Below are 13579 nucleotides of genomic sequence, written 5' to 3'. Positions count from 1 at the left end.
GCCCAACAAGTCCACACCAACCCTCCAAAGAGCAACCCACACAGACCCATTCCCCTACATTTAACCCTGACTAATGCACCTAACACTACAGGCAAATTTTAGCATGGCCAATTCACCTAACCTGCACATTTTTGGACTATGGGAGGAAACCAGAGCACCCGGAGCAAACCCACACAGACAGTCGCCCAAGGCGGGAATTAAACCCAGGTCCCTGGCGCTGTGAGGCAGCAGTCCTAACCAGTGAGCCACCATGCCAACCCACGGTTGTTGTGTAATTTGTAATTTTGTCAACACCAGTCCAAGACTGGCACTCCACAATAGAATTAGAAGAGACAGCAAGTGAGTGGGCAAGACAAACAGATTATGGGTCACTTGAGGCATGAAGGAGTTTGGCAAGGTTGGATTGTATTTATTTTAATTCAAGGAGTCTGACAAGGATGAGAAGCTGAGGGTGCAAATTAAAATATGAATGTTCTGGAACTTCACCTCACTCACACCTCTAATCGATACTGACTGCCTGTCCCGGGATACTCACCTCGCTCACTGCTCTAATCGATACTGACTGCCCGTCCCGGGATACTCACCTCGCTCGCTGCTCTAATCGATACTGACTGCCCGTCCCAGGATACTCACCTCGCTTGCTGCTCTAATCGATACTGACTGCCCGACCCGGGGTCCACAACTCGCTTACTCCTTTAATCGATACTGACTGTCCGTCCAGGGATCCTCACCTCGCTTACTCCTCCAATCAGTGCTGACTGCCCATCCTGGGATCCTTATCTCTCATGGTCGTTAGCATCAGTGTCAGAAAAATCTCCAGATCTTTTATTTCATTAAGTAAGTGTTGGGATAGAATTGTTGATGTTTAGGCCAGCATTTATTATCCATACCCATTTGCCATTAATAAGTTGGTGATGAGATGTCTTCTCAAGCTGGTGTAGTCCACGTGATGACTATCCAAATAGTTTTTCCCAAGTTTAGATTCTGAACACAACCACACCCTCACAAAGTCAACTTATTTTTTTAACTCTTAGCTTAAGACAAATTTACCCCTCTTATCTGTTGCTAAATTACACTAAACTCCCTTAATCCAAACAAATTTTGTTGAGTCTCTTCCATTCTACTCCCATTAATCTGAAATAATTCACAACCCTGCTGCCTGTTTCTCAACTGACATCATTTCCCATTTAGTTATCATCCCCTACTTGCTACCCTACACTGGCTCCCAGTCAAACAAATAAAATTTTAAAATTCTCTTCCTTGTGTATTAATCTCTCTGTAGTCTAACATTGTTTCCTTGTGAAACTTGAAAAGGTTCAGAAACGATTTACAAGCATGTCGCCAGAGTTGGAGGATTTGAGCTATAGAGAAGCTAAACAGGCTGGGACTATTTTCCTTGGAGTGTCGGAGGCTGAGGAGTGACCTTACAGAGGTTTGCAAAATTATGAGGGGCATAGATAGGATAAATAGACAAAGTTTTTTTTCCCTGGGATCGGGGAGTCCAGAACTAGAGGGCATAGGTTTAGAGTGAGAGGGGAAAGATATAAAAGAAACCGAAGGTGCAACTTTTTCACGCAGAGGGTGGTACGTGTATGGAATGAGCTGCCAGAGGATGTGGTGGAGGCTGGTACAATTACAACATTTAAGAGGCATTCGATGGGTATATGAATAGGAAGGGTTTGGAGGGATATGGGCCGGGTGCTGGCAGGTGGGACTAGATTGGGTTGGGATATCTGGTTGGCATGGACAGGTTGGACCGAAGGGTCTGTTTCCATGCTGTACATCTCTATGACTCTATGACCAACCCTCCAAAGAGTAATCCATTCCCCTATCTGTTGGTCCACTGGATAGAAGGTGGCCTTCCACTGGTAAACCCACCACCAAGACTTTCAGGGTACCATTTGAAAAGGAGGTTGGCAGTTTCTGTTTCAGAGATATAAAGACCAAATCATTTTGTTTTCTTGTATTTTTGATTGTGGACTGAAATGAGAAAAGGATTTTTAAAAACCAATGGTCATGGAAGATTTGCTATACTTTTTAAAAGCAAGCTGCTGGTATTTATTGTAAGTACAGTTTACAGTATTTGTTCAGCCACTGGCAGAAGTTTAGATGCAGATGAAGCAGCATCAGGGAGTGTGTACACATTTTGATTGATCTGACTATCAAATAGTTGGTAGATCTATGCAGTGAACGCCAGTTATTGATGGCAAAGGCCTTCTGCTTGTTGGCAACTATGTGATTGGCTCCCAGGTAGCTGAAAAGCTTGTGGTGTGAATGAGATAGCCAGAAACTCTCAGTTGTCTGAAAGGGGATGTGATGTTCTTTTCTGTGCAGTGAAGAACACTTAAAGTCTAAAGAAACCCATTTATTATCCCTCGCCAGTTGCTGTAATCTATTGCTCTAAACTGAAATGTAAGAAACTTTGGGCAGCACGGTGGCACAGTGGTTAGCACTGTTGCCTCACACCGCCAGAGACCCGGATTCAATTCCCGCCTCAGGCCACTGACTGTGTGGAGTTTGCACGTTCTCCCCGTGTCTACGTGGGTTTCCTCTGGGTGCTCCGGTTTCCTCCCACAGTCCAAAGATGTGCGGGTGAGGTGAATTGGCCATGCTAAATTGCCCGTAGTGTTAGGTAAAGGGTAAATGTAGGGGTATGGGTGGGTTGCGCTTTGGCAGGTCGGTGTGGACTTGTTGGGCCGAAGGGCCTGTTTCCACACTGTAAGTAATCTAATCTAATTTATAGGTTGTAAACCAGTTGCTCTGTGTCACCTGTAGGCCAATGAAACAACCTGGAAAGAAAGATTTAAGGAGCAGCAAGTTCTGGCAAGTCAAAATGATCATCTCAGCAAACCCTATGCACAGGAATCATTGAACTGCCTTCCCTGCTTTTCCCTCCTCCCATAATATCAATTGGTTTTGTGTCTGTCTGCATGTGTGTAAGAGAGTTAGAGCTTTAATCAATCGAGACATATGTTGACCATTCATCTTTATTTATGTATAGATAGAATTTGTTTATTTATAATAAAGAGTAATTCAGAGTAAAATACAGGAACATAGTCCATGGTCATGGTTAACCTGGATTGAAAATAAAGGTAAATTGGAGAATTTTGCGTACTTTGATATCTTTAACTTTGGTGATGACTCCAGGGATAGCAGAGCTTAATTTCCTGTGTGCTGCCCGATTGAGGCATGACAAAGTTTGGGGCTTGTCTGAAGTCAATTTGAAAGAAAGGCAACATTTGGCTTGGGAGTGGTGTTAGTAAATGAAGCAAGGGAAGGAAGCTGCAGGCTCTGACCTGCACCTAAGACAAGGCACTAGAAATGAAAAAGGATTTTCTGCTAGTGACAGGGTTGTCCATAACATTCTTAAGAGAGCTTTCAAAACCCAGGTTGATTGAATTGAGAGTAAATCGGGGATAGCATTGCCTGACAAGTGAGAAAGTAAGTATTATTGAGGAGAAAACAAAATGCTGCGGATACTGGAAATCTGAAACAAACAAAACATTCTGGAGAAACTCAGCAACTATGCCAGTATCTGTGGAGAGAGAAAAACAGTGTTAATGTTTTGAATCCAGTAATGACGTCTTCAGAACTAAAGAGGTTTAGAATTTTTTTGTGTATATGTTTAAAAGTGATGGAGGAGGAGCAAGGGGAACAGGTGGTGTGGCAGCCCAGTGCAAAATATAAATGGGTTGTTAATTGTGTTGAAAGAGAAATAGAAGTGTAAACTTTGTGTAAGCTAAGGGAGGAAATGGATCCTCCCTCTTGAGATATAATTGAAGAACCGACAAGGTTTGGAGGAAATGCACGTTGGGTCGCAATGACAAACTTCAAGAGAGTCAGGAAGTAGAGGGGAAGCTGAAAGGTCTGAAGGTGGGTAACAGAAAGAGAAGTTGCTAGAAAAGTCTGCAGGTCTGACAACATCTGTGAAGAGAAATCAAAGTTAATGTTTCAGGTCCTGTGACCTTTCCTCAGAACTGATGGTAGCTAGGAAAATATCGGTTTATATGCAGAAGATAGGGCAGGGAGAAGGGGAAGGAATAAACAACAGGTAGGCATAGAGCCCAAAGAGAGAGAAGAACCATTAGACAGACAAAGGAGTCAATAACAGTGTGGCTGGGAGGGCAAATAGTTGTTAATGGAGACTGTGAGTGGCTAACATTACGTAGTGTGTAATGGCAGACTATGTGATAAGGCATAGTGTGTGTAGTAGGGGGCTAGGACATGGGGTAGTTCAGGCCCTAAAATTGTTAAGTCTGGAGGGCTGCGCAGTCCCCAAACAGAAAATGAGATGTTGTTCTTCCAGCTTGCACTGAGCTTTGCTGGAGCACTACAGCAAGGCTGAGACGCCAGGGAACAGGGGTGGGGTATTAAGGTGGCAGACGACTGGAAGCTCAGGATCTGTTCTGCAGGCAGAGCAGAGATGTTCTGTGAAGCAGTCATCCAGTATACACTTTGTTTCCCCAATGTAGAGGAGACCACTGTGAGCAGTGAATGTAGTAGACTAGATTGTGAGAAGTGCAGGTAAAGTGCTGCTTCACCTGGAAGGTATGCTTGGGCCTTTGGATACTGAGAAGAGAGAAGGCAAATAGGCAGGTGTTACACCTTAGGTGGTTGCAGGGGAAGTTGCCATGGGGCTGGGAGGGGTGTGGTTTGTTGGGAGTAAAGAAAGAGTGTATCAGGGCTTCCCAGAGGGAATGGTCCCTGCAGAGTGTAGACAAGGGAGGGGAGGGGAATGTGTGTCTGGTGGTGACACCAGGCTGGAGATGGCAGAAATGGCAGCTGATGATCTTCTGGATGTGGGTCCTGGTGGGATGGTAGGTGAGGACAAGGGAGGGAAGAGAGGGGAAGAGGGTGGATGTGCGGGAGATGGGTTGGACACAATTGAGGATCCTGCCGACCATGGTGCTGGGGAGTCCTCAGTTGAGGAAGACGGTGGACAATTTGGAGGCTCCCTTGTCGAAGTTGGCCTAATTAGAACATATGTAATGGAGACAGAGGATCTGGGAGAATGGGATGGAGTCTTTACAGGAAACAGGGTGCGAGGATGTATAATCCAGTTAGCTGTGGGAGTCGGTGGGTTTATAGTAGATATTAGTGGCCAGTCTAGCCCCAGAAATAGAAATGTTGAGGGAAAGAAGAGAGGACTCTTTCTTCGTCATGCCCAAAGTTCATTAAGGTGGGGACGCAGGGGGATAAAACTGTGACCTTTGCTGAGTACAGAACGTTCATCATTGGAGAGTGGAAGGTTCGAAGGGATTGTGAATACACTACAGGAGGCGGGGTTGTGGGAAGGTTGGAGTCAGAGGGAAGGAGAGGGAAGGAATGTTCCAGAAGGCCATGGGTATCCCTGTGTTGTTGCATCTTGTGAGCCTTGATGCCTGAAAGGAAAAGAAAAAGTTTCTTATTAGCACAGTGAATGGCCAGAGGCTGAAGTGGAATTGCGCAGTGGTACAGCCCTGAGCCAGCATGTTGCAATGCTGTTCGAGAGAAATGTTGAGAGTGTGTATGTGACACCGCATGGCACTGAGTGTGGATCTCAGGGTACAACAAGAGCAGCTGTCTGTGGAACGTTGAACACCATAGAGATACCTGTGATCCTGGGCTTCAAACATCTGAAGCACAAAGGGATTTCGGAGGCTTACTTCAGGATTCCCTTAAGGTCAACTGCAAGTTTTAATTGTCTGTTAGGCAAGTGCAGTATTGGCAATCATTTCAAGAGGGCTAGAATGCAAGAGTAGGGATGTACTGCTAAGGCTGTATAAGGCTCTGGTCAGACCACTTTTGGAATACTGAGAGCAGCATTGGGACCCGTATCTAAGGAATTATGTGCCAGCCTTGGAGGGAGTACCAAGGATGCTCACCAGAACAATCCTGGGAATGAAGGGTTTCTTATATGAGGAGTGTTTGAGGACTCTGGGTCAGTACTTGATGGCGTTTAGAATTATGAGGAGGGAGTCTTATTGAAAGTTACAGAATACTGAGAATCCTTGGATGTAAAGGAGATGTTTCGACGAATAAGAAAGACGAGGAGCTGAGGGCACAGCCTCAGAATGAAGAGACGCCCATTAGAACTGAGATGAGGAGGAACTTCTTCAACCAGAGGGTAGTGAAACTGTGAAGTCATTGCCGCAGAGGGCTGTGGAGGCCAAGTCATTGAATGTCTTTAAAACAGAGATAAATAGGTTCTTGATTAGTCAGAGTGATGGGGAGGAAGGAGGAGGTTGGAGTTGAGAATCCTATCAGCCATGATTGAATAGCAGAGCAGAATTGATGGACCAAATGGCCTAATTCTGATCCTGTATCTTATGGTCTTACGTTGATGGTATAAGGACATCCACAGTGGTGTTGGGAAGGGAATTCCGGAATGTTGACCTAGCGACACTGAAGGAATGGCAATATAGTTCCAAGTAAAGATGGAGTGTGTTTTAAAGGTGAGTGTGCAGGAGTTGGTTTTTCTATGAATCTGCTGCTGGTTTTTTTGGTGGAAGAGATCACAAATTGGAAGATACTTTAGCAAGGAGCCTTAGCAAATTGGTGAAATGTGCACATGGTACAACAGTCACTATTTATCATTGGTGAGGCAGCGAATGTTGAAGATGGTAGATAATATCTGATCCTAGAACTTCTGAAGAATTCACTCCACAGATGACCTTTCCAGTTCCCAAAATTGACCTACTGAGAGTACTAATTTAGTCATGAACGGTGTTATAGGATGAAAGTGTCCATACTTAGCAAACGTATAGGCAGCAAGAAGTTGGGCTTCTCTACCATCAGGCTGACTGGGCCTTGAGCCAACTTCAGGATTTGGAATATCAGTAAATGAACAATTACAGTCCTCAATCTAAGTTCCCTTTTATCAACACAGTGTATTTCACAATAAAACACCATATGATCTTTGCCATACTTCAACACCAATCTTAAATATTGCTAAACAGAAATTATAATTTGAAGCTATTTGTCTAACAGTCATCAGAAAAGCTTTAATTCGTAGTTTTCTCTGAGCAGTGTTTAAGTTCTGTATTACCAAACATTTTAGTGACAACCTTTAATTGTTTTCTCATCTTCAATTTCAGGCCAGCAATCGCAGGCACTTTGTATTCAATCTCGTATCTTTACTTGAGCCCAATCGGTACACTATGTGTTGTGGTTGTTGGTCTCATAGTCAGTTTGCTGACAGGTGGGTGCTTCCTCTATGAGTTTATCAGGGCTAACTAGGCTGGTGAGATGGTAACAGTATTTTAAAGAGCTATAAAGAAACATTGATGTCAATTTCCAAGAACCAATAAGATAGGAAGAACCAATCAGATGGAGCCAAGAGGTTGTTCTGCTACACAGCCATTTCCAAGTATGAGCTGCTATCCTGAAGGAGAATGAATTTTGGGCATCCACACTTCACAGCAGATTCCAACAGAAATGAGTTTAGGAATCCAGATTTTTGTGGCAGATTCTATGAGAATGACTTTGGGAACCTACGCTGCAGCTGATCCCTCTGGGAATGAGACTGTAGATCCACACTTTGCACTAGATCCCCATGGGAACAAGATTGGGAATCCACATTTTGCACCAGACCCCTAAGGGAAAAGGTTGGGGATCTGCACTGTGTAGCTGATCGCTATGGGAATAGCTTTGTGGATCTATACTTTGTGCGAGTTCCCCATGGGAATGAGATTGGGGAGCTACACTTTGCAATAGATTCCAGTGAGTATTAGGTTAGGAATCCACACTGCGGCTGATCCCTACAGGAATGGTGATTGTGGGTCCACACTTTGCAGCAGAATTCCTATAAAAATTAGTTTGTGGTCCACATTTCAGTTTCCAACATTGACACGAAGTATTGCTGATGAAACAAAGCACGAGTTAGAGTTTCCTCCAACAATGCAGTGGAGGACAAGCTAGTTACTGACATCGAGCAAAGGTCAGTTTCAAATCTACAAGCTTTTGATCTGAAATGTTAACTTTGTTTCTTGCTAGATAGATGACGCAAGCTGATGCGGAGGATTTCCACTATTTTCTGTTTATATCACAGATATTCAGTATCTACTGAATTTTGCTTTTGTGTCAAGGTTATTTTAATCTTCACAAATTGAAATTGACTGAATTTTCTGAGACTTTTTAAAAATGTAAACTTAGTTTAACTGAAGCTGTGATTTTCATTAAAAAAATCAAAGTGTTGGCTGATGCATTTTCTATATTGGCTGGGAGACCATCACAGCACAATTCTTGTGGCTGACTTTACATTTCAAACGTTGTGAAAGTTTTGTTGTCAAGAAGGTGCTGTATGCGAAAAGGACATTTACCACTGTACCACAAGAGCCCTCCATTGGTCTCGATATATTTTCTAATTAAACCCTTCAAAAATGTGACCACACACCTCTGGAGCAGGTGTGACTTGAACCCTGGCTTCCTGTCTCTGAGGTAGGGACATTACCACAGCACCACAAGATCCTTCTAAAGCCTACTGCACCTGGTGTTTCCAGGCAGTTTTCCAGCCAGGTACTAACCAGACCTGAATTTGCTTGGCATCCGAGATTAGTCATTTTGAGATTGGGATGGCCATAGGCCGTGTTTGGCCTCCACTAGTGATGGTGACTGTGATCAGCTGTTTATTCCTGACATCACCTAGCATTTCTCCAATCTCAGTAGGTTTTCAGAGAAGTTGTTCTTGTCATGTGATTGATGTGCACTGAATCCACTACTGATTCCCACAGGAGGGAAGAAGAATGTGGTGGACAAGAAACTCCTGATGACTTACAAGGATTCGCTATGCTACAACATCTATGTCAACAGAAGTGTTCATTCAGAGGTACTCAACAATGATTAGAAGAGATTAAGGATGGGCTAGCTAAGAAAGAGAGTTAGGATAAAGGGGGCAATTTTAGGAAGGCACCTGTAACATGTAGAGTGTCCCAGAGATGCAGTTTTTTACAATACATATTAATAACTTGAATGAGGAAATCCCAGTTTGTGGTGGACACAAAAATAGGTGGGAAGGCAAATGGTGGCATACAGATTTGTTGTGTGCAGGAGAATCTTGGCCATGATCTCATAGAACAGCAAAGCAGATTCAGTGGGCTGAGTGACTTACTTCTCCTTCTACATCCTATGGTCTTGAGGATTTATGCATGAGAATGGCAACACCCTTTCAACCGTGGTTTGTGCATTAATGCACGTTTTGGACCAAATTACAAATTCTCTTGTGTTTAGTGTCACTGGTTTCATGTAACTGTGCCCCTTATGATCTGGAATAGACCTTTACTCCATAGTCTGGAGTGATGTTCAGTTGAAGAACTGGGAATGTAGATTGTAGATAATGTTTCAAACAGTGAACAGACTAATGAATAGAGTGATTTACCAACTACTTTATAACATTCCCCATAGCAGACAACAATAATAACTCCACACTGCCGCTGTTGGTGTGTTAAATTGACTTTTCAAGCAAAATTCTCCAGTTATTCCTGTGTTCAAAAAGATTCTTGAAGATTAATATCCTCAGTAAATCTCCCCAGCTATGCCCTATGACTCTAATTCCACCCAAATGTTTATTTTACACATTTTGCACTCATGAGAAAAAAAACTTCTCAATTTGAGTTGATTTCTTATTATCCTATTGAAATATTTTAGTTTGAAGCAGTATTCTGGCTATAGTAGACATAGTAATTAGTGAAAAATTAACTATTAAGAATCCTCTGTCATTTCTAGGTAGAAAAGTTCAAACTTTTCCCGTCTTGTCACTATTCTCTAAATATCTTTGAGTAGCTCTCATTCTGAGACAGCAGATCTCAACTCCAATGGATCACTTGGAAAACTAGCACTGGGAATGGTTTTCAGCTGCTCACAGAATTCTGAACTGGCGTGAATTGGAGATCCCTCTGACCTCTCTAAACCATTCTTATTCATGTGCTCTTCCAAATGCCTTTTAGACGTTTTAATTGTATGAACCTCCATCACTTCCTCTGGCAGCTTGTACCATACATACACCACTGTCTGTATGAAAATGTTACCCCTCAGGTTCTTTTTAAATCTTACTCCCCATTACCTTAAACCTATGGTCCCGTGGTTCTGGACTTCCCCACCCTAGGAAAAGACCATGGCTATTCACTCTATCCAAGTCCCACATGATTTTATAAATCCTTATAAGGTCATCCTCAGCCTCCGATGCTCCAAGGGGAAAAAGCCCCAAACTCTCCCTGTAACTCAAACCCTCCAGTTCTGGCAATATCCTTGTAAATCTTTTCTGCATCCTCTCCCATTTCACAACATTGTTCTGATAGCAGAATGACTGGAACTGTACTCAGTATTCTAAAAGTAGCATCATCAATGTCCTGTGCAACTGCAACATGATCTCAACTCCTAAATTTGTTCAGTATGCGTGCCACATGCCTTCTTCACAACTATCTACCTGCAACTCTACTTTCAAGGAACTACAGCATACACCTGTAGCCACAGGTCTTTTTGTATTGGCATGAAAAGCCTGGAATTTGTAATCAACCTGTCTCAGACATGTTGTAACATATCTCTTGAATAGGTAAGACTTGAACCCAGACATCCTGGTCCAAATGTAGGGACATTATGACTGCATCATAAGAATGCTGAACTAAAATAAGTATTTCCATGGTATGTTTTAAGTGATCACCAAAACTTTGTTGATAATAATCAGTTATGCTGACGTAACGGTTGATCATTTGAGGGAAGAACCTGAGGATGCTACTGGTATATATATTTGCAGGGTAGAGAGATTACCATATACACAAGTAGAAGAAACTGTGCTGTATTGACTCTAGTTGTTCCTTTAGTCATTGTCATTTCTGTACCCACAGAACACGATTGACAAGGAGGAGCTGGAAGCAATAGCTGACGGGAAGGACACAGTCAGCAACAAGGAGCCTGATTCTGACAAACAAAATCTGGAATTCAAAACAAACGTATAGTTAACATGTGGGCTTTCTTCAATAGAAGTACAGTGAACAAGTCATCAGGCTGTGGAGATGTCTAACACAGTAGTTTATATCTGTGTAAAAGATTGCTGGGCTAGAAATATCACAAATTTCTTCCCTCCCCCCTCCCAGTATTTCTCTTCCCAAACTGCAGTGTAAATGAAATCATTTTTTTCATTGTATTTCCAGTCAAATCAAATTAGTAGAAACTGCTCTGAACAGTTTTTATGGTAACAAGCTTTATGTCAGTGTTTTTAAAACTTTTGATGCTGGCTGCATTGCTTGGGTCAGTGTTAATATCTTACCCCCATTAACAATGCTCAGTTTCTTTCCCCAGGTGACTGTGACAAGATCACAAAGTCAAACAGAACCTGTGACTGTATTCAAAATTCCCCATGCCATATTTGTTTGGAGTGGGTGGATTGACTGAAGACTGTTATTTGCAAATCGGACAAGTTTCACATTCTGGAGTGACTTTAATCAGATTTGGCACAACTTTGTGCAGCTTCTAGCTCTTTGTCCAACATTTGCCAGCAATACTTTGGCTTCATGAGAGTTACTGCTGAGAATGTAACAAATTAAGCACCATCATGCTCCCTATCCAGACCCGTTGTGCTGCCCGTCTACCCTATTCTCAGTCCATATGCACCCCGTGCCCATCAAGACCCACCCTGTTCTCCACCCAAACATACTAAATTCCCCACTGATTCTGTTCTCAAGTTGGACCGACCCAGCTGTTTATCTAGATTCTATCTTTCTCAGCGTCATTTCTGACTTGATGTTATATTGAATTACAGAATATGTTCATGTATTGTAAAGTGTAACTTAATTGATAATTGCATTAAAAGTATACCAATTTTTTTCTTCCACTCATACATGTGCTATCAAGCCACTTCCTAGAGATAAGAAGAAGTGGTGAGATTATGAATCCAGTTCACACTGCAAAAATTAGATTGATACAAACTCCAACACATCAACATGCCATAAATTAGAAATGATTCTGATCAGAAGGGATACAGGGTATGCTTACAGGAATAGTTAGAGCGTGGTGGGAAATGTTGGCACCAAACAAGATAGAGGAAAAGAACGAGAAATGCACTGGTACAGTGAAGGCAATATCAAGAAAAAGGGTCTTCAGAATAATCTTGATACAGGATGAGAGTTTACAGCACGAGGAATTCTGGGAAGCAGTGTCAGAGGGTGATAGAATAATGACTGGAAGGGCAGAGTTAACAAAAAGCCATAAATAAGGCTGTTAGATATTGTTGAAGCCAGAGTGGGGGTGTAGCAGTTGTTGATGAGAGTTAAGGGGAGAATGAGGGTGTGAGGTGTTGTTGATGAAGAGAATAAGTGTGTTTGATACTGTTGAGGAGTGTGAGGACAAAATGAGGGTATTAGACACTGTTGAGGTAGGGTGAGGTGGTAATGAAGGTGTGGGGTTCTGTTGAGGGAGGGTGTGATGAGGAAATGGAGGAATTTGAAGTGTAAAAAGATATTCAAATCCATTATTTTGTGGTTTAGGAAAGCAGTGGATGTGGTTAAAATGGGTTCAGGTCATTTGCATGAGCTAAATGTTGGGACACAGGTCGCAGCATTTAAGGTGAGTTCATATTTGTTGATGTCAGAAGATTACTTGGAAATGATTGAATCTCAAGCAGCATGACAGGTAGGATCTGAAACATGATATTTCATACTGGACAAAGCTACTTCTTTTGCAAAAGTAAACAAAAGTTGGCAAAGCAATAAAAGTTAGACATTTGTGTAAAATGACTTCCTTTACATCATTATCCATTGTAAAAAATGAATGATCTTTTGTCACACATCTTATTCAAAGGAGCATTCAGTTGCCCATGGTGTGACGAGCAATGAACTTAGAGGCACTGAGAATAATAGAACTATAAACAAACACTTGGAGACAGTGAGGTCTGCAGATGCTGGAAATCAGAGTTGTGTTTCATTCTGTAATTTTGTAAATAATTTCTGTTTGTTTAAAACTTGGCAGTTGATCCAGCTGATTCATTCTAGGAATATCCACTATATACGTATCTCAAACAAATAGCAGAGTTTCTTAGAATCCCGATAGTGTGGAAACAGGCCCTTCAGCCCAGGAGGTCCACACCACCCCTCCAAACAGTAACCCACCCAGACCCATTTCCCTATTACTCTATATTTTCCCCTGACTAATGCACCTAACCTATACATCCCTGGACACTGGATAATTTAGCATGGCCATTTCACCTAACCTGCACATTTTTGGATTTTTAAGCTGGCAGCCCAGGCAGTAACAATGTTTGACGGGTCAGGTCTGGTCCATAACACTGGAAAAGCACTGTCGGTCAGGCAGCATCCAAGGAGCAGAAGAGTCAATGTTTCGAGCATAAGCTCTTCATTCCTCTTCATCAGGAATGAAGAGCTTATGCTTCAAACATTGACTCTCCTGCTCCTCAGATGCTGCCTGACCGTCTGTACCTTTCCAGCACCACACATTTTGACTTTGATCTCCAGCATCTGCAGTTCTCACTTTTTCCAATTTTGTATCCAACTTACCAATTCACTGTGGATCCCATGTGTCTTAATCTTCTGGATTAACCTACTGTGATGGACACTGTCAAACAATTTAATCAAGTCTATGTACATAACAG

The 13579-nt window shown here is 42.4% G+C and overlaps 1 protein-coding gene across 1 annotated transcript in view; it reads left to right on the top strand.

Moving 5' to 3' along the window:
- Positions 1–11131, top strand: part of LOC132828236 (sodium-coupled monocarboxylate transporter 1-like) — a 93531-nt gene extending 82400 nt beyond the window's left edge. Inside the window, exons 13-15 of the mRNA XM_060845198.1 lie at positions 7077–7180; positions 8712–8806; positions 10821–11131. Coding sequence (XP_060701181.1) covers positions 7077–7180; positions 8712–8806; positions 10821–10931 — 310 coding nt within the window. The 3' untranslated portion in view covers positions 10932–11131. The remainder of the gene's footprint in view (positions 1–7076; positions 7181–8711; positions 8807–10820) is intronic.
- Positions 11132–13579: the final 2448 nt, after the last annotated feature.

The sequence above is a fragment of the Hemiscyllium ocellatum genome, chromosome 26 (genome assembly GCF_020745735.1).
Source record: "Hemiscyllium ocellatum isolate sHemOce1 chromosome 26, sHemOce1.pat.X.cur, whole genome shotgun sequence".
NCBI lineage: Eukaryota > Metazoa > Chordata > Chondrichthyes > Orectolobiformes > Hemiscylliidae > Hemiscyllium > Hemiscyllium ocellatum.
This window is presented reverse-complemented; position numbering and strand designations above follow the sequence as displayed.